Here is a 24,081-nt window from a genome sequence, read left to right as displayed (position 1 = left end):
TTCACACCTAGGGACACGTACAGACTGACAGTGAGGGGATGGAAAAAGATATTCCATGCAAATGGAAATCAAAAGAAAGCTGGAGTAGCAATACTCATATCAGATAAAATAGACTTCAAAATAAAGAATGTTACAAGAGACAAGGAAGGACAGTACATCATGATCAAAGGATCAATCCAAGAAAAAGATATAACAATTATAAATATATATGCACCCAACATAGGAGCACCTCAATACATAAGGCAACTGCTAACAGCTATAAAAGAGGAAATCGACAGTAACACAATAATAGTGGGACTTTAACACCTCACTTACACCAATGGACAGATGATCCAGACAGAAAATTAATAAGGAAATGCAAGCTTTAAATGACACAACAGATCAGACAGATTTCACTGATATTCATAGGACATTCCATTCAAAAAGAGCAGATTACACTTTCTTCTCAAGTGCACATGGAACATTCTCCAGGACAGATCACATCTTGGGTCACAAATCGAACCTCCGTAAATTTAAGAAAATTGAAATCATATCAAGCATCTTTTCTGACCACAATGCTATGAGATTAGAAATCAATTACAGGGGAAAAAAATGTAAAAAACAAAAACACAGAGAGGCTAAACAATACGTGACTAAGTAACCAAGAGATCACTGAAGAAATCAAAGAGGAAATCAAAATATACCTACAGACAAATGACAATGAAAACACAAGGATCCAAAACCTACTGGATGAAGCAAAGCAGTTCTCAGAGGGAAGTTTATAGCAATACAATCCTACCTCAAGAAACAACAAACATCTCAAATAAACAATCTAACCTTACACCTAAAGGAACCAGAGAAAGAAGAACAAACAAAACCCAAAGGTAGTAGAAGGAAAGAAATAATAAAGATCACAGCAGAAATAAATGAAATAGAAACAAAGAAAACAATAGCAAAGATCAATAAAACTAAAAGCTGGTTCTTTGATAAGATAAAATTGATAAACCTTTAGCCAGACTCATCAAGAAAAAGAGGGAGAGGACTCAAATCAATAAAATTAGAAATACAAAAGGAGAAGTTACAACAGACTCCACAGAAATACAAAGCATCCTAAGAGACTACTACAAGCAACTCTATGCCAATAAAATGGACAGCCTGGAAGAAATGGACAAATTCTTAGAAAGGTATAACCTTGCAAGACTCAACCAGGAAGAAAGAGAAAATATGAACAGACCAATCACAAGTAATGAAATTGAAACTGTGATTAAAAATCTTCCAACAGGGCTTCCATGGTGGCGCAGCGGTTGAGAGTCCACCTGCCGATGCAGGGAACACAGGTTCGCACCCCGGTCTGGGAAGATCCCACATGCCGCGGAGCGGCTAGGCAAAGGAAACATGGCCACTGAGCCTGCGCATCTGGAGCCTGCGCTCCACAGCGGGAGAGACCACAACAGTGAGAGGCCCGCATACCGCAAAAAAAAAAAAAAAATCTTCCAACAAACAAAAGTCCAGGACCAGATGGCTTCACAGGTGAATTCTGTCAAACATTTAGAGAAGAGCTAACACCCATCCTTCTCAAACTCTTCCAAAAAACTGCAGAGGAAGGAACACTCCCAAACTCATTCTATGAGGCCACCATCACCCTGATAACAAAACCAGACAAAGATACTACAAAAAAATTACAGACTAATATCACTCACAAATACAGATGCAAAAATCCTGAACAAAATACTAGCAAGCAGAATCCAACAACACATTAAAAGGATCATACACCATGATCAAGTGGGATTTATCCCAGGGATGTAAGGATTCTTCAATATACACAAATCAATCAATGTGATACACCATATTAACAAACTGAGAAAGAAATGCCATATGATCATCTCAGTAGATGCAGAAAACACTTTTGACCAAATTCAACACCCATTTATGATAAAAACTCTCCAGAAAGTGGGCATAGAGGGAACCTACCTCAACATAAAGAAGGCCATATATGACAAGCCCACGGCAAACATCATTCTCAATGGCGAAAAACTGAATACATTTCCTCTAAGATCAGGAACAAGACAAGGATGTCCGCTCTCACCACTATTATTCAACATAGTTTTGGAAGTCCTAGCCATGGCAATCAGAGAAGAAAAAGAAATAAAAGGAATACCAGTTGGAAAGGAAGAAGTATAACTATCACTGTTTGCAGATGACATGATACCATACATAGAGAATCTTAAAGATGCCACCAGAAAACTACTAGAGCTCATCAATGAATTTGGTAAAGTTGCAGGATACAAAAGTAATGCACAGAAAACTCTTGCATTCCTACACACTAATGATGAGGAATCTGAAGGAGAAATTAAGGAAACACTCCCATTTACCACTGCAACAAAAAGAATAAAATACCTAGGAATAAACTGACCTAGGGAGATGAAAGACCTGCATGCAGAAAACTATAAGACACTGATGAAAGAAATTAAAGATGATACAAACAGATGGAAAGATATAGCATATTCTTAGATTGGAAGAATCAATACTGTGAAAATGGTTATACTACCCAAAGCAATCTACAGATTCAATACAATCCCTATCAAATTACCAATGGCATTTTTTACAGAACTAGAACAAAAAAAATCTTAAAATTTGTATGCAGACACAAACGACCCCGAATAGCCAAAGTGGTCTTGAGGGAAAAAAACAGAGCTGGAGGAATCAGACTCCCTGACTTCAGACTATACTACAAAGCTATAGTAATCAAGACAGTATGGTACTGGCACAAAAACAGAAATATAGATCCATGGAACAGGATAGAAAGCCCAGAGAGAAACCCACGCACCTATGGTCAACTAATCTATGACAAAGGAGGCAAGGATATGCAATGGAGAAAAGACAGTCTCTTCAATAAGTGCTGCTGGGCAAACTGGACAGCTACATGTAAAAGAATGAAATCAGAACACTCCCTAACACTGTTCACAAAAATAAACTCAATATGGATTACAGACCTAAATGTAAGGTCAGACACTATAAAACTCTTAGAGGAAAACACAGGAAGAACACTCTTTGACATAAATCACAGCAAGATCTTTTTTGATCCACCTCCTAGAGTAATGGAAATAAAACCAAAAATAAACAAATAGGACCTAATGAAACTTCAAAGCTTTTGCATAGCAAAGGAAATTACAAACAAGACAAAAAGACAACCCTCAGAATGGGAGAGAATATTTGCAAATGAACCAACAAAGGATTAATTTCCAAAATACATAAACAGCTCATGCAGCTCAATATTAAAAAAACAAACAACCCAATCCAAAAAATGGGCAGAAGACCTAAATAGACATTTCTCTAAAGAAGACATACAGATGGCCAAGAAGCACGTGCAAAGCTGCTCAACATCACTAATCATTAGAGAAATGCAAATCAAAACTACAATGAGGTATCACCTCACACCACTGAGAATGGGCATCGTCAGAAAATCTACAAACCACCAATGCTGGAGAGGGTGTGGAGAAAAGGGAAGCCTCTTGCACTGTTGGTGGGAATGTAAACTGATACAGCCACTATGGAGAACAGTATGGAGGTTCCTTAAAAAACTAAAAATAGAATTACCATATGACCCAGCAATCCCACTACTGGGCGCATACCCAGAGAAAACCATATTTCGAAAAGATACATGCAGGGCTTCCCTGGTGGTGCAGTGGTTGAGAGTCCGCCTGCCGATGCAGGGGACACGGGTTCGTGCCCTGGTCCAGGAAAATCCCACATGCCGTGGAGAGGCTGGGCCCGTGAGCCATGGCCGCTGAGCCTGCGTGTCCAGAGCCTGTGCTCTGCAACGGGAGAGGCCACAACAGTGAGAGCCCCGCGTACCGCAAAAAAAAAAAAAAAAAAAAAGATACATGCACCCCAATGTTCACTGCAGCACTATTTACAATAGCCAGGTCATGGAAGCAACCTAAATGCCCATCGACAGACAAATGGATAAAGAATTTGTGGTACATATATACAACGGAATATTACTCAGCCATAAGAAGGAACGAAATTGGGTCATCTGTAGAGACGTGGATGGATCTAGGGACTGTCATACAGAGTGAAGTCAGAAAAAGAAAAACAAATATCGTATACTACCGCATATATGTGGAACCTAGAAAAATGGTACACATGAACCGGTTTGCAGGGCAGAAATAGAGACACAGGGGTAGAGAACAAACGTATGGACACCAAGGGGGGAAAGCGGTGGCAGGGGGGTGGTGGTGGGATGAATTGGGAGATTGGGATTGACATGTATACAGAAATATGTATAAAATGGATAACTAATGAGAACTTGCTGTATAAAAAAATAAATAAAATAAAATTCAAAAAAAAAAAAAAAAAAGAGATTGACTAGGGATTTCAGACTGGATCTTCTTACCCAAGGTGCCACGCTGTGTCCAAGGAGGTGTGGTCTCACAGCTAGAACACACATGATCCCACCCAGGGAACATACAATTCTGAGACTAGGCAGCCCCTCGGAAGTCCCAAAGCAACTGCTGGTGGGAAGGATGTGATGGCAGGGTGCCTGGGATGAAATGCTGTAGGCTGACTGACCTGGGTCCTGTTCAAAGGCTACCTGGACTCCTTGCACTGCAAGAAGCAGAGTCCACATCTTTGCTGCTGGAGACTTTAACCTCTGGACCTTCTCTCACAGCCCTGTCCTTTTACACCAAACCCTATGTTTGCCTCTCAGGAAACGCCCTGAGTTAATGACTTCTGGTTCAAAGAGTACTGTCTGGCCTGCTGTCTGTGCCAGTCCTACCTGGCTCTGCCTTTGTATTGAGTCATTTTCCTATTTTTTTCTTCCCTTTCCCATGGGGCTAAGAAGTGACAGCAGGAGGAATACAGGTGGGAAGACTAATTCAAACCTCTGCACCCACTTCCATCCCATCCCAGAGACAGTTACTTTTTTGGCCAGGAGACCGAGGACCTTGGGCTACAAATTGTTTCCAGGTTTCTCCTGCCGTACAGTGACCAGACTATCACAGCCCTGCCAACTCAGAGGGTACTGCTGGGAGACTGACCATACCCCTATAGTTACAGGGGTATCTGTAACAGGTTACAGCCTAACTATCAAAGGCTGCAAAGCCACAGTGGATTCATAAATGATCAACAGAAATGCCCATGTCCACAGCATGTGAGGAAGTGCTAAAGGAATACTTACAATCATGTCCTCATGGGAAGTATCCACAGTGTTAATTACTGACACCTAGAACCAAAGATATTGTTGGTAAATGCACTGATAGTTAGAATGCAATCATCTCATTGAATCCACTTATCATTTTTAAAGTTCCTGACTGCATCTGTTCATTCATTCATTCATTCAGTAAATGTTCACTCTAAGTGCCTTCATTGTGCCAGGCACTGTGCCAGGGACTGGAGATACAGACACGCAAAAGAGGTACTTCTTGCCCCTGAGAAGCCTGCACATAAGTAACCCCAACACGGCAAGATAAATACTTTAATGGTGGTTAACATGTGCTATAGCAGTCTGAGGGGCTGGTGGTGGTGGACATAAACTCGGCTCAGATGATGAGGAATTTGCCAGGTGGCACAGGGGAAAAAAAGTACAGTCCAATCAGAGGGCAAAACATGAGCAAAGAAGGGGGGATGGCGGCATGAGCGGTCCTGGCTACATTTGACGTTGAAGAGGGACCCTGAGGGAGCCATGGCCGGGGTTCCTTCCCGGATGACAGAGCCTCTGATGTTCCAGGCAGTTTTTTGCACAACAGGGTTAACACTTAACACTAATTGATTCAACTGATTCTCCTGAGGCTGCTCCCTGGTACACCATCTGTGACAGAGCCCAGTTTATAGGGCTGGAACAGAGCTGCCATGGTCATCACCTTCCTACCCATTCTCTGAGGTGCAGCTCAAATTACGCTGCCCCCTGCCCCATCTTGAAGACTCCCAGATTCCCCAACTGGCTGGACTCCTCTGAATATCAACACTGAATGTCTACAACACATTACACTGTTTCTTCTCCCAACTAGAAGGTGAGCTCCCTGGAGCCAGGGTCGGTGTCATTGGCCGTTCTGAATCCTCTCAAATCACCCAGTACAGTGCTTTGCAACCAGAAGGAGCTCAGTGACTATCTGCTGAATGAATAAGTAAATGAACAAAAATGCACAGCTTTACTTTGTTCAACCACTATTCTCTCAAAACTCTTAGGATAGAAAAGGGACGGAAAAGGAGGTTTCAGACTGGAAGTGATATTTCTTACCATTTCCCCCATGTCATCTTTTTCCAGCACAAGCCCTGCAGGTATAGAGTCTGACCTGACTTTTCAGAAAGGTGGATACTAAAAGAGGATGGCTGCAAAGCAGTTCAAAATGTACATGTCAAGTAAGCATAGGTTCTCTCACCAAAGTCTAGATGCCCCACAAAGCAGCCCCCGAGGTCTGCAAAGGCAAGTAAGGAAGATAAGGAGAAGCATCTCCTACGTGTGCCAAGCTGTCCGGGTCACAAAGTACTCTCACATGTGCACTGGGAAGGCCGAAGGGCAGAGTTCATCACAGCTGTCCGATGGACTAAGGAGATGAAGAAGCCCAGGGAATAGAAAGCACCTGCTCAAGTCACAGAGCTAGTTAAAGGTGGAGCTGGGAGAAGAGCCTCACCTGCTAACTCCCAGCCCACAAAGCCTTCCACTTGACTAGGCTGCCCATCTAGTTGTTACATCCAATTCCCTAAATCAATGGCTGAGGGCTAAGCAGAGGCAGGAAGAAAGCTTACTGATAGTTTCATACTAGTTCGCCAGAGGACCTTGGAGATAACCAGCATTTATTTTGAACCACTCTCACGCACCAACCAGGATTGATGAACAAGTGCTTTTTTTTTTAAAAGCTCCTTAAAAAAAAAAAGTCCCTCCTCCTAAGCACCTCAAGATGTATGGTCTTCCTTAAGTAGTAAAAGACAGCCCTCAAAACAATTAAGCTCTTCAGAATTACTTAATGAGTTAAAAACTCATTTAAAAAGAGCGGAGTGTCAGGGTGTAAGAGACCCCAACTCTACTTAGCAGCTGAAGAATCAGAGACCAAAAAAACCCCGAGAAATTTAAAACCCAGTGCCCTGCAAAGCAAGAACCAAACCCAAAGTCCAGACTTCTGGGTTCACCCACGTTTCCTCAAAAACCCAGGCACAGCCATTTTCCCGAGAGCACCGGCTTACTGAACCCCCCCTCTGTGCCGGGCTCAGGCTAGATGCTTCTATCCATTAGTTCCCACTGGCGGTCATTCACTGGATGAGTAAGTGTGGAGTGAATGTATACTGTGGATACCAGAGGTTTAAAAACCCGAGCCCCTGCATCACACGAACATTCAGCTCATCCTTACATCAGTTTCCTGAAGTGCCCGTCATACCTCGGGGCCCTGGGCTAAGCACCCGTTCCACAAACATCTCTGCTGGGAGAGGCGGGAGGTGGGAGAAGGGAATGGTTGTGAGGGTTTGAATCTCAGCTCTGCCACTTGTTCCCTGTGCAAGAGGCTTCACCTCTCTGAACCTCCAGCTTCCTCATTTGTCAAAGGTCGATTAATAACAGCCCCGACGTCATGGGGCTGTTAGTAGGCTGAGATTAGGAACAAATGCTTGGAACCTACTAAGGGCTCAGGCCACAGTAGCTCCAACGGTGTTTGGGGTTTTGTTTTCAATTGTTGGGGAAAGAGAAGGAAAAGAAGAAGCAGGAGACGCGGCCCGCAGAGTTCTGGGAGGTTCCGCGGCCTCCGCTTGGCCTCCCCCTCCGAAAGGTCCGGACGGGCAGGGCGAGAGACCCCCAGACCCGAAGCGGTGCGGGACAGCTGAACGGCCCCAACTCGGGGCTAGAACCTTAGCGAGGCGAAGAACCCGGGAGGGCCGCGACTACGGCCAGAACTCCGCTCCGCGACCCCGGCCCCAGCACTCACCATGGTTGCGGCGGCAACGGCGGCAGCGGCAGCGCCAGGCCTCGGACGTGGCAGGTCCCGGAGGCGCCTCAGAACAGCTCACTTCCGGTGCCGGGCTCGCAGCCGGTCTGGCCCGGGCGCAGGAGCTTCCGGGCAGCAGCGCGCTCCGCTCGCACGAAGGTTCCGTCCTTTCTGGGGCGGTGCCAAGCCTTCCCACGGCCCCTCCCCTTCTCCGTGCGTGACGCTCGAGACCAAAGGGGTGGGACTCTCGTTTTCCAGGCGAGCCAGGCCCGGGACTTGAAATCTGAAGCTCTAACCTGTCTTCTCTCGTGACCAACCCTTCCCTTTTCCTGAGATCCATACATGAAAAAAGGGACTCATACGTAACTACACCTCCACCCACCTCTCTGTGGTTCTGGGTGCGACTGGCCTTATGGTGAACAATTTAGGATGACTAATTTTGGGAGTAGTGGCCAGACTGGTCTTAGTGCTTCCTCGTCAGTCTCTCCTCAGGACCCAAGGCTGGGACCAGGGGCAAAGAGGCCCAGGGAATAACCCCCTAGCCAGAGGCTGAGCCTCTCGCCCTGCCCTCTCCAGGCCAGAGGACCTGCCCCTTCCTCATAGCTCTGGGATCCTGTGAGTCTGGCCCACCAGGTAGATTCCCCAGGCAAGGAAGGATCTCAGCCAGACTCCTGCAGGTAGAGCCCAGGACCCAATCGCCAGTTTCCCCAACCCCTAGGTCCCTGGCTTCCCATCGGCACAGTGAGAATGCTGTACAGCTGGACAGAGCCTGGGGCCTCCCCTCAGCCACACATGGTCTGGCAGCCCTTGATCTCTCATGGCTTTAAGGAGTTGAGTGACCCAGGATGGAGTCTAGGCTTCCCTTGGGTGAGTCAAAATCCCTGTTTCCCCTCCTGAAACTGGAGGGAAGAGTCCTAGCAGGAGATGGTCACTGCTGGAGGGACGATGTTAAGGCTCAGAGGGTGTGATACACCCAGACCATCGAGGAGCTTTGGAGAGGGTGTCGGGGAATGGGGTCTTACAGAACTCAGGGCTGGGCCTCCGGGTAGCAACTCACCCTCCACCCCCACCCCAGCTTTCAAGACCCATAATTTCCCTCTAATGGAAAAAGATTGCAGGGGTGTGAGGGGTGGTGCTTATGGTGGAAATACTGCAGGGAACAAAGTGGGAGGGGCCCTTGGGTCTCCTGTTCTTCAAGGGACATCCCCTGATCTCAGATCTGTAGATGTACTACTGATTCTCTGGGTGATAAAATCATATCACTTCTTTCTGACCTCACTTTCCTCCAGTAGAAAGTGGGGACAATGACACGTTAGATAAAATACAAACACAATGCCTGGGGCATAGTTGTTATTTAAGGAATTCCCTGGTGTAGGCATTGAAGTTGGAGAGATTGAGGATTTGGGACAAACAGTGCAACTGTTATCCTATTCATTAAAGTATTTGCTGGTGGAGCTGAAAAGTGTTAAGTGCTGATTCTGGCATCAAGACTGCAAGGTATCAATCCTGTATCCCCTACATACTAGGTGGGCACACCCTTCTCTTCTCTGAGCTGCCGTCTCCTCTTCTGTTAAGTGGGAATTGTAATAATACCTCCTCTGGAAGGTTGATCTTGGGAGTAAATGGACCTTTGGATGTGAAACTGGGTTTGGGTTTGGAAGCGGCTGGGCCTACAGCGCTTGATCTGGGGATCAGTTTTCCCTGAGAAGAGCTGAATTTTCGTGTGTGTGTGTGTGTGTGTGTGTGTGTGTGTGCACGTGCACGCGCATGTGCAACCATCAACCTTTGAACCAACGTTGGCACTGTCTCTTGGTCTGGGCACATTCTCGTTCTTTGTTGATGTCCACCAGAGGTGTGCAAAGTTCAGACTCTTAGTGTGCCAGGGTCCCTTCTGCATCCCCCTGTCCCCAGCGGGGGACACCACCTACATCCTTTGTCCACATCTCCCATCAGCTCCCTCCGGTGAATCCCAGACCCCAAAGCTAAAAAAGCTTTCCCTAATCTGTGCCCTGACCTCCCAGACCCTGAAGCTCCACCTCTTCTTCATCCTCCTGAGGCCTCTTCCCCCAGAGTCTTGCCCTCTGGGATTGTCAGCTGTTCCTCGTGGAGGGTTAATGACTCACGGCAAGCTGAACTTGCCTCCCTCAAATGGTGACCGTTCAAAAGGTGTGACTCGGCGGAAGGAGAGAGACCACCTCTGAGCCATGCACCCTTGGGCAAAGTGCCTTTCCCTCCCAGGCCCTTGGCTTCCCTCTGAGTTCAAATCCACGGAGGGCGGGGACCCAGCTGTCCCACGGAAAAAGGCCTTGTGATGTGTACTGTGTCTGCATTTCCACGTGTGCATTTATTGTTATTGCTCAGTATAGTGTTGAAAAGGCAGACAAATCCCATTAATTACAAAGAGCACAAGCCAGAGATACAGAGAAATCAAGAGTGTACAATAAGAGCACAGTCACGTCCCAGCCCCGATTTCCCCAGAGCCCCCCAGAGCCCGGGTAGCTCGTGGAAGCTGGAGGCGGCACCATTTCCTCGCTACTCTTGTATAAAATATGTGCACGTGAGAGTTAGCAAAGTGTGGCGACTAACCCCTCCCCGCCCCGAGAGGAAAGGTGAGGAGAGCACCACAGGCGTTACAGAACAGACTTAGGGAGCCGAGAAGGGCAGTCCCAAAGCAGCCTTAAATATCTTGTTTTCGGTGGAGGGGGTGATGGCTGATGCCCAGGGCCTGGGATCCCCCTCCCCCCACTTGGATGAACAGGATCTTTACATCAAAATCAGGAGAGCTTGCTTTGGAACTTGGGAAAGACCTGGGGATTTTCTGCTGTTGTTTGATTTCAGCCTCGGCTCTGGAGGACCCAGACGCCTTCAGAGAAACGCAACCCATCTCCACCCCACCCGCCATCTTCTAATGGTGGGATCTCCGACCCTACGGAGAGAGTTTTGTGTGGGAGGCACGTCACAGCGTGCGTTTGACAGCCTGCTGTAAGTAGAGCCAGAACCACTAGGGGGAGTCATCAGGGTGGTGAGAAGGTCCAGGCAAGAGATTGCTGCATCCCAAAGGACGTATCACAACTGCTGAAAACTGTGAAAAATGAGCAAGAAGTGACCCTCTCCCCACCAAAATAGTTCAGGAAAGGGATATAGGAATAAACATTTCTCCATGAGGAGAATTGGTAACTGGGCTACACGTTCTGGTAGCTCCAGGTCTGGGAGAGACCCCTCTTTCTTGCCTGGACCAGGGCAGATGGCGGGTCCACCTCAGCAAAGCCAAGGTGGGTGACTTTGGGTCCCACACTGAGATCGGGTGGGGGCTTGGTGGCCTCTCCTAACGACACCCTGGCTTAGGGGACAGGTGAGATGATGGGAGGACTATCTGGCTTCCCTCAAGATTCAGGATGTCCTTTTTATTTCTCCTTAGAGGGCTGTCTCTTTAGTGAGCTGGGGTGGACAGTGCTTACAATGGTGGGAAGATGTTTGCGCCTACAACGAAAGGGCCCAATATTTGGAGTGAGAGGAGGGCAGGAGGATGCAGGACTCGGCAAAATTTTAAGTTTACTTGGAAGAATCGATGTGAGAGAATAACCAGGAAATTTTGTAAAAAAAAAAAAAAAAGAAAAGAAAAAAGCGAAGGGTATTTATCCCACCACATAATGAAACATTATATAAAGTGACAATAATTAAAACTGTGTGGTTGGTGCCAGATGAGACACGCAGATAAGGGAACAGAGGAGATATTCCAGAAATAGACCCAAGTCTCTCTGAGCTGTCAGGATGTGGTAAAGGGGGAATTTCAGCACAGTTGGGGAAGAGCGGCTGTTCAATAACTGGGATGTCCGGGCTGAGACAGGTCCAGGGTCCTTGTCCCAGTGCAGTCACTATCATTGGTCTGGTCTCAGAAGCAGGGGGCCCTCCTTCTTGTCCACTCTCTGCTCTGGTTGGGACAAGGGGGCAAGGGGCTACGGTGGGGGGCTGGTGGGAGCAACCCAGGCTGCTGCTGAGTTAGGGAAGGAAACTCTTCAGTTTCCTCCCTGTCCACCTCCAAAGGTGGGTGACTCATTGAACGGGTCCCCTGGTCTTCCGTCATCTGTTAGGCGGAGACAGATTGGTGAGCTTAGACCTTGGAACTGAATATGCTACCTTCTCCTGGAGCCCCTGTCCAGAGGGCAGACAAGAAGCTGAGGGGATGGTGCAGTCCAAAACCAGCAAAAAGTATACATTACAGAGTACATATTTACTATGTTCTGTTTTATGTTGGTTTTTGCCTTTTTTTTTTTTTTAAGACCACAGACATTTCAGAACCATATTGCGGAGTAAGAAGAGTCAGCAATTGAAAGCATCACCATTGCATAGTATTAAATGAACAGAGATGGTGAGTTCTTTATTTACAGTTATTGTCTAGATAAAAAAATTCATAAAAACAGATGAATGGTCATAAATTATTTACCCCCTAATGGGGTGAACTGCCAAACGTACCCCATGCTGCTAGATATAGGACGCCGAGTGCAAGCTCTATGTACTACAGGGAGTTCTGACAAACCAATCATTTCCTGTGTGTGTGGATGTGTGTGTGCAAGTGTGAGGGCGAGGGTGTGTGTGTGTGTGTGTGTGTGTGTGTGTGAGCAACCATCATTCCTGACAAGAAAAGACCAACACTGACGTGGGGCATTCTCGGTAGCTTCCATGGCTCCCTCTCCCCTGGGCTGGGTCCCACTAGGGGAGACCCCCTCCTGCTTCCCTTGCGTCCTGGCTCCGAATGAGCAGGGAGCGTGGTGTGCAAGCGGGGCTTTCCTGGTGTCATGGAATGAGGTCACGGACACAAGGTTGGAACAAAGCGGGAGATGGAGAACCTTGAAAAAGGAAACTACAAAAAACACCATGTTCCAAAGCTGCCCCAGGTTTTACAGGAGCGGGTCTTTCCTTTCTCTGAGGAGAACAGTGGGCGGTATTGGTCTTGGAATCCCATAAGCATATCTGAGGGTGGTCACCCCTCGGGGGATGCAGTTTCCTCTGCTGGGTACATTCAGAGATATTTCTTCACGACATTCAGGAGATGCTCTTGCGCAAAGAAGGTCCTCCTTCCAGGAAGGTGTTGCCAGGTGGGATGGGCTGACTTGGGGTCCTAAACCCTCGGGTTTCTCCACAGCCATCCAGATGCAGGCCCTCCCAGCTGACTATGGCTCTTTTCCCGAGTGGCTCTCATCTTGTTTGTGGAAGAATTCTCTGGGCCTGGAGAAGGGAAGGGCCCGGGTAGACACAGAGCAACTGTGGGAAGGGTCAGTGTGAAGAATGCATTTTGCAAGCGAGGCAGAAGCGTTTGGTTTTCCTTGAAGCATGGGACATCATCGATCATGGTATTCAAAATGTCTTTTGCACTGTACAAGTTTATGGAAAAAGATCGTATGCTGAAAAGTCTCAAAGCAAACTTTGTATTAAATACAAAAGTTCTTTTATGAAAAAAGCTGATACCCACAAAGTGCTTAGCAGTTAAGAGGCTGACATACAATTAAATAAGCTCTTATTAAGTGGGATTACTAGTGCTGTTATTGTCTCAGGGAAAAAATAACCACCTTTTCTCACCTGTGATACTGTAGGGTTTCAGAATGGCTTTCTGTCTGGGAAAGCAAGACTTGCTGTTCAAAGGCTACAGTATATATTGCGACTACAGGAAGACAATTTGGTTTAAAAAAATCACACTGAATACATCTCAATATACACGTCATAAGGTTCGTTCGGATCTAAATAGTGCAGAGAAAAAGGCTGTTCTTCTTCAAAAATAAAAATAAGAGCAGCAAACCATAATGATCCTCATCCAATAGGCCAACAGCTCATCTGCTGCAGTTCGTAAGGAAACAAGCCTCGAAATTACTAACTGAAAAAAAAATCAACACAATAGCGTTTATAATATTGCAAAACTACCTCAGTCTCTGTACAGACAGCGCCAGAGAGAATCTCTATTTGAAATGCTCTTAGTAAACTCAAGTGAGTTTCATTGAGAGAAAAGTCTTCACCCAGTGCTTTGCCAACCCCGTCACCCTGGGGCCGGGCTGGCCATCAGTGCTTTGAGCGCAGGAAGACTTCTCTCCTCCTCCCCCTTTGTCTACGGAGCACGCTGTGGGACCCCTCGGGATGGATACTCGCTAACATTTGGCTTCTGCCTGAGCCTCCCTCGGTAGTCACATAATTGAACGGAAGTAGCAGGCAAAAATCGGAGCATGGCTATCGTAAAACATCAAGGATGCAATCCAGGGAGGTGTCTATCAGGCTGAGCTGTCTTTATAGCATCTCAGCCACCAGTGTTCTTAAACCGTACAAATAGCCGAAGACGTTATCTACAGGTTTGTAAACAAATTACATTCTTCTTTTAGGACATAAATAAGTTAAAATAGAGCAATTTAAGCAGAAACAAGGCAACATGCCGGCAAAGAAACTTTATATATCCATGTGTGTATATATATATATATATATATATATACATATAGACACATATATATCTACCTATCTATATGGACGTATACAGTCTTGGGGAAGTATACGTTGATATAGATACAAAGAAATGGATATAACCTTGTGAGTGTCTGAAGTTCTTCGGTTCCATTGGTGCAAATTTACTAGGCGAGTTAAGCTCTGCAATTTCAAAAAGTTGTTAAATTAACCTATACAACTGAGACCATGCTGCGCAAGCATTTCAAAAACTCACAGACCAGTGGATTGGATAAATAGTCTCAGAAAAGAGTCTGTCTGCAGTTCCCGCCTAAGAAAACAAACAAACAAACAAAAAAACCCCCTCCCCAACCCCCCAAAAACCAAACAAGGGGAGGACCGGAAGTGTACAGTACATTCATGCAGGGGACATGGCGCCGGGCGGGTGCATGGCTGGTCCATGTCGGGTGGGAGCCAGGAAGGGCTAGTTCTGGGAAAAACCGCTCACTCCCTTAAGCCCCCGGAGGAGATCCCGCCCTCGCCTCGAAGTGAAAAAGAGTTCAAACAGCATCGCAGCCAGAAAAAGGGTCTGTTGGGTGGAAACGGTTTTCTCGCCAGTATTTGGTTTCCTGCTGTGGCTCGCTGCTGCTTGGGTGAGTCGGGTGCCTGGACGGGTGGGTGCCCGGGAGGTGGGTGGTGGCGGGGTCCTCAGCTAAAGCGACGTCTCCAGGCTGTGGATGGGGCTCCCTGGACTTGAAGAGGTAGCTGATTTGCTTGTGTCGGTCGTCAGGTTGATCCCGCTGTCGATGGCGCTGTTGTTCTTGTTGAGCGAGGACGGCGGGCTCGAGTTCTGCTTGAGCGCGGCATCTTCTTCCAGGTCGGTGTCGTCGATGAGGGGAATGTGGGGCTGTGAATCTTCGACCCGGAATTCAGGATGAGCCATGAAATTATGGATGGAGGTTCGAGACTCAGGCTTTTCTAGACCTTCATAGAGAGAGCTACGGAACGCCTTCACGACGCGGATCTGCAAGGGAAGCACGGGGGTGAGGAGCGCTGCCCCCAGGGGGGCCGGCGGCCAAGCTCTGGGGGGCTCGGAGGAGGGGCGGGTGGGGGAGAGGGGGTTCGGGCACAGCAGGTGGCTGGAATCCACAGTCGCTGGGTGTCATGAGCACGGAGAGGAGAGGGAAGAACGGAAGCGGGGATTTAGGTTGTGTTCATCCGTGAGGTTTTTAAGATTGCTTGGGTTTGGGTAAAGACTACAGTATTAGGACAGGAGGAAGGAAGGCCCATCATAACGATGATGGGAAACTGTGGTTAGAGGAAGCTTAGTCCACTCCAGCGGGCACCCAGACCTAGTGAGAGACTGAGCCTTGTTAACTTTAAAGCAGAGGTTCGACCATGCAGAAGGGGTGCGAGACCAGGTGGGAATAAAGGAGGAAGGAGGAGAGGCTATTTATTTGTAAAAAATTAATCTTAGAAAAACCACACGCGGTTAAGAAACCACACGACATGGAACAGATAACGTGTCACAAACAGAAAAGGAACAGAAAGGAGAGACAGTTGGATGAGCCGGGATGAGAAGGGACACACGAGGGCCAAACAGAGAAGGGCAACATCAAACCGAAGCAGCACAGCAAACCGAAGCCAACTCGGGGCTTTCTGGGGTGCAGAGCAGAGGCAGCCAGAAAGCACGACGGAGGCAGCGGCTGATGACGTTCAGGGGCACGAGCATGCTACGGGGCGGGGTGGGGGGCGGGAGCCACACGGCACACACAGACGACACACGGCTACACTTGGAAGCCTGGACAATGTGAATGGAGGTCGTTTGTACCCAACGTTTCTTCCCTTCATGCATTTGGGAGGTAAACACTCGAGTATAGACTCAAAGCCCTGGCCACTCATTGGAGTTGGCTTTGGGGTCCCTTATTTCCTGGGGATTTTTCCTCCTTTCTTTATTTGTGCTTTGAAAACACAATACCAAAAAACGAGGCCAAAATCAGAGGGCCAAATCCAGGCCCTGGGTAGGATTCTAAGAGGCTGTGGAACTGAGCCACAAAACGGCAAGTTCTTTCATTTTCTGTGTCTCAGTTGGAAGCTGGGTTCCCTGAAGAATGGAAGGAGGCTGGACGCTGAGTCGTCCAGGCCAGTGGGCAGAGCACTGGATCCAGAGTCGGGAAGACCCGAGTCTGCGTCCGGGCTCTGCCACTTCGGGTGCCTTGACTGCGGGCGAGCCACACCACCGGCCTGGCCGTCCCCTGTCCCGCCTCACAGGGTGCACAGGAACCGGACCCTCACTTTGAAGAGAGGCATCCCTTCTCTGGACTCCTGGGAGGGGGAGCCAAGCCTGCCATGTCAAGGGGCTGATGGGACTCGGGACAAAGGCGCCTCCTCCTCTCTTCCCAGCCCCAACTCAGAGCGGAGCCAGTGGTGGGGAAAGCAAGGCAGTATCCATGCTTCCAAGGAGCAGAGCCTCAGCTGAGGCGGCCGGGGTGCTGAGGCCGTCCGTCTTGGCCTTCCCTCCCCCCACATCACAGGCCTGTAGGGGGACAGAGGACCGGACAGGGCAGTTGTGGGGAGGCCCTCGTGGTCCCAGGATTTGCGGAGCTAAACCCAGAGGTAGCTCGTTGGTGGGGCTCAGGGGGGAAAGCCCTGTCCGTGGGAGTGAATTTTCACCGTGACTGTGGCTGACGGTTTTAAGTGTCACAGCTCAGGGTTTGCTTGACTGTTTCAGAGAGCAGTCTTTCTAAAGCACATCCTAAGCTCCTCTGCCTTTTAGTTTAGAGAACACAGAGAAGAATTTAAGTTTGTCAATAAGCCTTCTTGGTCTTGTGTAAGACCCCACAGTTTTGATTTTTTTTTTTTTTAAAGTTTTTCTCCTTTGCTGTCAGCCATCACTTACTAGTTCTGGCTTTCCCTTGTCTTCTCAAAAGCATCTCTGTCCCCTCTCCCTCTTATGTGCTATGAGCGGGGGACTCCAGGGAAACCTGCCTGGTGGAATCCTGCTTTCAGTAAGAGGCATCGGGTGCCAAGAGAGAGCCAGCCAGACGCCATGCATTAGTGCTGGTCGTCCGTGATGGCCATCTGGCTGCTCTGAGGTCTCTTTCTCCCTGGATTCCCTATTTGTGGCTCTGTAGAGATTATTCAGTATTCTGATATCCTGATAACTGGGCCACTACTCCCTTGACTAAGTGAAAACAACAACAAAAAAGATGTTGCAGGCCTCAGTTTTCTTAACTGTAAAATGGGAATAATAATGATCATTGTAGCTGCTCAGCCCAGAGCCTGGCTGAACTGCAATAAGATGCCAGCCGGGAGCGCCTGGTGGAGGAGGAGGGATGGTGGCAGGACCCTGTCGTGTGACTGACAACGCGGAGGGGATGACACACAATGAGATGTAGGCCCCTCACCCTCCCCCTGGAATGGAGACAACAGAAAGAATGAACTGCTCTGGACAAGACTGTGGGGACAAGACTTTTCGGGACACCCCGCCACGGCCGTCTCAAGTCTCCACTTCGGATCTCTCGCGGCTGAAATGGAAAAAAGTATGGGAAGAAAAAAAAGCTCTCCCATCTCCCCTCCCTGGCTGCCCTGGTGATGGGCCTTGCTGGCATGAGCTGCACTGGGGCGTGGGGTGAGGGGGAAGAGAGGAAGGGCCTCGGTCTGTGGGCTTTCAGACGTTTTGGTTCCATCAGCACAAAGCGGGTGGGGAGCCCCATGCCCGTTGTCGATGGCTCTGAGCAAATGCATGGGCCCCGGTCTGGGGTGGGTTCGACATACTCGAATGTTTACCCGGCTTCAAGGAAGCCAAGAGTCTGGGATTGATTCACATTCATTTCAGGTTCAAGGTTAAAGACTCACAACCTCTTTTAATTTCACTCTCTCTTGCTGAACTCTGTGTCCAGGGTTCTCTAGCCCTCTAGGGAAACAAACACATGGAATATTCAGACAGCGGAGAGGTCTGGGCTCCCCCCCAGAAGCAAGCCATTTTCTCGCCAACCCAAGGTTGCACTAAGTTAGTTACCAGAATGCTAATGAGAGGTCCAGCTTCCTTTCCTTCCCTTCTTCACTTCTCCCCCTAAGAGATGCAAACTCCTTGCCCTAGCAGTCCTCAGAACCGGGAATCTGAAGGGGGAGTGGGATGGGGGATGCCCTATCTAGCAGGGTACGGCGTCCAGAAAGTGGCTGGTCTGGGGTTAGGAGTCTGATGCTCTGGGCCTGGTTGGTTTGAAGGAACAGGACCTTCACTCATGAACGTGGAGCATGCTATGAACTTGCTAAATACAAAGGTAGCTTGAGATGGGTTAGGGATTTGTGGCAATAAGAGAGAGGGGCTCTGCAGCTTGGCCGTGGATCTAAGAGCTAAATGCTAATTCTGTCCTGATCACCGATGGGAAAATGCCTCTCTTCTCAGTCCCTGCCAGGCTGGTGGAAACTCAAGCAGAGAAAGAGCTTCCCTGGCCTTCTAGACCCCAGAGGATTGGCTCCTCCTTCTCACTGGATGAGGCTGTGGGCGTGGGTACTGGTTCCACAGTGGAAATTCAACCTCTGTGGGCTCTAGGTCTGTGGGCTTATCTGGGAAGTGGTGTGGGTGGTGAGAAAAATGAGGGACTTTGGAGTCAGAGCTCTCGTCACTTACATACTGTGTGATCTTGGCCAAGTCAGTTCACTTCTCTGAGCCTGAGTGAAGGATGTGCTGAACTGCTTTGGAAAATTTTGGGTGAGGCTAGAGTATAAGGCATTAGGGGTGTGCCATTAAGTTTCTGGGAGAAAAAAAGAAACTCGCTTTTGAGTAAGTGAGAAGGGGAAAGCAAGGCAGTGGACCAGAGTTTCCTCCCGATCATTCCAATGCCAGTCTGACCAGACAGACTGTCCTGTCACCGCATGGTATGTGTCTGCCTGGGGCCCTCCGCCTCACAGTGGTGCTGAGGGAGGGATGTGTGATGTGCTGGGGGGTTCCTCACCCCAGGTCATGAGTCAGAAGTCAGCCAGGCACACGCCACCCTGCCCCAGGACTTGGTGGTCACTTCTGATAGCCCAAAGGACGGTGGTTTGACTCCTTCCAGGGCACAGAGAGCCCAGGTGTTTTCAACTCAACAGGCACCCTACTCTACTGGAGAATCCTGGGAAGAAGATCCTGCTCGGAGGAGGCAGGGGGTGGGGGGAGCCCTTCTCTTACTTCCTGGCCCCCTGCTTCACACCCTGTGGGAAGAAAGCCTTTTGGCTTCTGTAGGGACCCTGCCTGGTATCTAGAGGGCTCTCAGAGTCCTTGGAGACCAGAGGAGGTGACATTGCTATAGAAACTATTCAAGCAAAGGAGGAACTAGGGGATATTTCACATCGTGACTGTGTTGACCAAAATGTGTCTGTTGAAACCACAGAGGTTGTGATCAATTTTGGAACCAGTACCCTTGAGCAAGGGGATGGTCAGGCGTTTTTTGAGACCCCATGCCCAAGAAAGGGTCCCAGAAGGGACCCAGAATTACAGGCTGGATTCTACAATTGCAGGTAGGAATGCAAGATTACTAAGGCGGCGTGATGCCTGAGGGAGAGGCAAGACGGCACTTGGGTGAGGGAGTCATGCTTGATCAGCCCCTTTGGGTCCTCTGAGAAAATGACGGGTCATGGGCAAGGCCTATAGCATCCTTCTCAAAGGCTGTTCCATAGTTGGGTCACCATGGGATAAAGGGATTAATCTGGGCTAGAAGGAGATTGGCTTAGAGATAGGAAGCAAAGGGCAGGCAGAAATGGGCATTTCTCTGAAGGAAAAGTGTTGAGAACCAATTGTCACAGGACTGGCCTTATTGAATGGTTTTCTAAAGGGCAGAAGAAAAGGTTCAAGATGACTGCGCTCTTTCTTCGAGACTGGAAGAGCTAAGATGCGGGGCCTAACCCAGGGAGAGGCTGCAGGTACCCAGGAGTGTCGTGAGCCCCGTGTTGGCCAGGGTGAGGCACCACGCTTCCAGAAAGAGGCCGAACCGGGGAGGACGAAGACCTGGGCCTGGACCCGGAGGCCACCTTCCGGCAGTCAGACCGGCCGGAGGCATGCAGGAGGCAATGGGAGGGCAGTGGGAACCCCGAGAGGAAGAGATCCTTCCCCCAGGTGGCTCTCCAGCCCCGAGCACTTTTGGTCCCTGCACCTCACCACAGGAGGCAGCGCTGACCAAGGCTGGAGCTCAGCTGGCGCAGGAGTAGGGCAGCTGGGCGCGGGCCTCCCACCGAGGCGGGGGCGCTCTGTATGGAGCGGGAAAGGGTGGGAGCGAAGTGTCTCCTGCTCTGAGAAAGCCTGGCAGTGACTTGCCGGCGACAGTGCCTCATGGGAACGCGACTCAGACACCGTCTGCTCAAACGTGGCCTCACTTCACCTGGGCTCGTCTGGCCTCCCCATCGCTGTGTTTTCGTGCTGATGAACGAGCACAGGGGCTTTCCCCCGTTTCTGCATCCTCCCTGTCATTTTGTGTACTTGGCGGGACTGCACCCACGGAAAGGCCGTGGGACGTGAGCACACGCCACCGACAGCACCGTGCGGCTCGCGCCTCTTGTCCAAGGGCTCAGATGGCATCATTCTCACCCAGCACATGGTCCTCTCCTGCCCGGTGGCAGAGGTGTGTGTTTTGGATGTTCTGTGCTTGGGAGGGTGGGGGGTAGTGGCACCTTATAAAGTATCAAGAGACGAGGCCTGGAGTCTCATCAGAGAAGCCCAAGGGCTGGCTGAGTGAACAGCAACGTGAGAGGACCAGACTGCAGCTCCCTTGTGGTTTAGGAGGGGCTGACTAGAGACAGGGAAGGGAGGCAGGTGGCAAATAGAAACTCCTCGTGCCCTCTGGGGGCTGGAGCCATGGGGGGTTCATAAAGATCTAGACAAGGCCAGAGTTGAGAAACTTGTGTCAGACGCCCTGGTGTGAGGAGATGAGCTCGAGGGAGGGAGGTGATGGAGGGGGTCGGAGTCCCAGGTGTCCCTCCAATGAGGAAGGAGGAAGCCACAGGTTAGACTGGGTCCCTTGGGCCTGCTGTCAGCCAGCCAAGATGAGACCCCCCACTGTGCTCTACCTGAGGTCAAGTGGAATGGGTCAGGAGCCTTGTCCCTTCCAGGAAGGGCTCAGGCCTTCGCTGTGCTCCAAGCCCCGCTGCAGGGAGAAGTGTGTGTAAGGTAGCTGGTGCTCGCAGGTGTACAAGGAGAGAGGGCAGAAGGGGCTGAACTACTGGTAGCGGGCCTCCAGGCTGTGATCTCCTTGGGGACCTAGGTCCCCTGACCAACTGTGACCTCTGATCTATAGTGACCCCTCTGGGTTGGACCTCACTGTGGCTGACTGTGACCCCTGAGAGCCTTTCCTCCCTTGACCCACAGTAACCCTTGGCCTGACTTCGACTGCAGGACTGCGATCTCCTGGCCAGCTCTGACCCTGGCCCTCACAAGCCAGGCTTTTCCTGACCGGGTATGACCCTACACTGACTGGTGTGCTCCACGCCCCCCAGCTGACTGCTCCCCTCTGGCCACCGTGACCCTGTGGGGGACTGTGACATTCGATCACTGAAACCTCCCTGACCAACGGTGATCCTTTGACTGACCCAGACTTTTTGACTACTTGTGACCCTCAGGACCCCATGACTGCCTGGTCATAACCCCTGACCCTGACCCCAGCCGACCCTGACCCCCTAAGGGACTGCCACCCCGTGCCTGGCTGTGGTCTGCTGAGCGCCTGGGACCCTCCTCAATGGCCGGGGCCCCTCAGCCCCCTGGGCCTAATCACGACCTCCTGCCCCCCGAGTCCCTGGCGCCCCGGCCCCTGCCCTCCTGGCCGCCCGGTGCTGGCGGCGGTGGCACCCGAGGCGGTAAGGATTCACACTCACGCCCGGCTGCAGCAGGAGGAAGGCTGGTCGGAGAGGAAAGAGCATTGGACAACGACACGCGACTAGGGCTAGAGAGATTGGCTACGTCCTGGCTCTGGCTGGTGACGGAGGATTGTCTCCGCAGGGCTCCCTGAAAGGAGGCCCCGCTCTTGAAAGTATTGACTACTTCAATCTGCAACGGAGGAGAGAACGAGACAAGTTGCGAAAAGAATGGACACGACAGCTACACGACTGACAGGCGCCAGGCCACGAGGACAGCCGCAGCCACGGCAAGACAGCACGCCACTTAAACCAAAACGACAATACCAGGCACGCGCCAAGGCTCTGAGAGACGTCTGCTCAGCTCGGGCGCCTGGGGTCCCCAGGGCCCGGTTGAGGGGGGAGCCACAGGGGCCCGGCCTGGGTCCTGCTCTAGTGACTCAGGGGCCAATGGGCTGGGCGGGGGCCCGCGGGTGGGGCGTTAAACATGGTGTTTGGAGGCAGAGGGGGTGCTCAGCCCTCGGGACCAGGCGTGGAGCCAGAGTGGTGTGCTGGGAGCTCTGGGGTGGACAGACCCTGGCCCAGACCCCAGCTCTATCACTTACGAGCTAGACGGCCTTGGGCAAGTCACTGCCCAGCGGCAGCTTCTTGTCCTTCAGAAGGGGCAATGCCACCTACCTGGCAGGGTTAGCTGCGAGGGGCAAAGCACTGGCCCACTTAGTGCTCCGTGAGAGTCAGGCTAGATAGGACTCGTGCTCACTCAAGAAACTACAGTCCCGGTGTCCTCCTCAAAGGCTTTGTGGCCAGGCTGGTGACAGCACCAGGGCTGTGTGTGTGCTGAGAGCTGCCGGGCCCGCCTGGGAAGTGCGGGATGGGGGCTACCCGGAGGTCTAGTCCCGGAGCACAGACTGCTGTCTGTCAGGAGGCTCTGGGTGTGCAACCTGCTCCCCCGACCCAGTGCCCAGAAAGGGCTGTCTCCTGAACCTCGGTTACCCCTAAAACTAGGTGCGGGGCATACCGACCTCTCAGGGGGCTGGGAAGGCCAATGAGATGATGTTTGGGACAGTCCCTGTAGGGTGTGAGGCAGCCCAGGTGACCTGTTTTTGTGCTAGGTGGAAATGCAGCGGTAGGCCACGTAGGACTGCAGGACCGCAGACCCGAGCTGGGGGGCCCTGACGCACTTCCCAGAGCGTGACGGGGGCAGGGTGACCATGAACGTCCCAGCACGGCTGTTCCAGGCCGGCTGGGCAGGAGACTGAGCCTCTCTCGGTTTCCTGGTCCCTCTGTTCCTCATCCTACAGGGCTGTGAAAGCACCCCGAGAACTGCAGCCCTGACTCAGGGAGAGGGGCCGTGTGGGAACACGGGGGCTGCATGTTCGTGGCGTGTGTCAGGTGGTGGCCACGCAGTCCCGTTCTGAGGCAGAGACCTGCTTCTGGCCGGACACACATCCCGCACGCGTGCTCTACATGTGTGTCCTTGGGGTGCGTGTGTGTGCATGTGGTGTGTGTGTGGAAAACCAACCTTTGGTCCCCAGAACTGACTCAATGCCCCAGTGGGGGCTAGGAGAGTGTCTGAAGCCCCCCGTGGAGGAAGATGTACGTGCAGATGCAGGCCTGACCACGTGGCCGGGAGAATCTGGGGCCCACCCCGGCCTGAAGCTGCCATCCTGGCCTCACGTGGATCAGTCTCCAGCTTCACCTGACCCTCCTGGCGGCCCCCCAGCAACCCTGACAGGAGCCCCTCACTCACCTCGGCCCTCAGGGTCACCCCTCCTCCACCTTAGGGGCACCCCCTGCCCCCCGCCCCAGAGCCCACAGTGGGTGTGACCCCAGTCCGACCCCAGCCAGGTGGACAGGGAGGTAGGACCTTCCCGAGGAGGCCGCTCTTCAGCGGCAACGCAGAGTGTGTGTGTGGGGAACATGGGTGCACAGGAGGCTG

General features: G+C 50.7%; 2 protein-coding genes across 12 annotated transcripts in view; both read right to left on the bottom strand.

The window, feature by feature from the left end:
- Window positions 1–8,011, bottom strand: part of SEC13 (SEC13 homolog, nuclear pore and COPII coat complex component) — a 54,480-nt gene extending 46,469 nt beyond the window's left edge. The window contains exons 1-2 of one of the 2 annotated variants that reach the window (XM_060161197.1): window positions 7,896–8,011; window positions 5,162–5,206 (exon numbers count right to left, since the gene is read on the bottom strand). In XM_060161197.1, the coding sequence (XP_060017180.1) occupies window positions 5,162–5,206; window positions 7,896–7,898 (48 nt within the window). In that variant the 5' untranslated portion in view covers window positions 7,899–8,011. The remainder of the gene's footprint in view (window positions 1–5,161; window positions 5,207–7,895) is intronic. The other variant, XM_060161198.1, reaches the window with a different exon arrangement.
- Window positions 8,012–12,237: 4,226 nt separating this feature from the next.
- Window positions 12,238–24,081, bottom strand: part of ATP2B2 (ATPase plasma membrane Ca2+ transporting 2) — a 129,149-nt gene continuing 117,305 nt past the window's right edge. For 5 of the 10 annotated variants that reach the window (XM_060161187.1, XM_060161189.1, XM_060161190.1 and 2 more), the window contains one exon: window positions 12,238–15,339. In XM_060161187.1, coding sequence (XP_060017170.1) covers window positions 15,028–15,339 — 312 coding nt within the window. In that variant the 3' untranslated portion in view covers window positions 12,238–15,027. Of the gene's footprint in view, window positions 15,340–18,173; window positions 18,232–22,163; window positions 22,336–24,081 lie in introns of all 10 variants that reach the window. The other 5 variants (XM_060161191.1, XM_060161194.1, XM_060161195.1 and 2 more) reach the window with 3 other exon arrangements.

This window comes from Lagenorhynchus albirostris, chromosome 10 (assembly GCF_949774975.1).
Source record: "Lagenorhynchus albirostris chromosome 10, mLagAlb1.1, whole genome shotgun sequence".
In the NCBI taxonomy this organism is placed as follows: Eukaryota; Metazoa; Chordata; class Mammalia; order Artiodactyla; family Delphinidae; genus Lagenorhynchus; species Lagenorhynchus albirostris.
The sequence above is the reverse complement of the archived record's forward strand: the minus strand, read 5'-3'. Positions and strand labels throughout refer to the sequence as shown.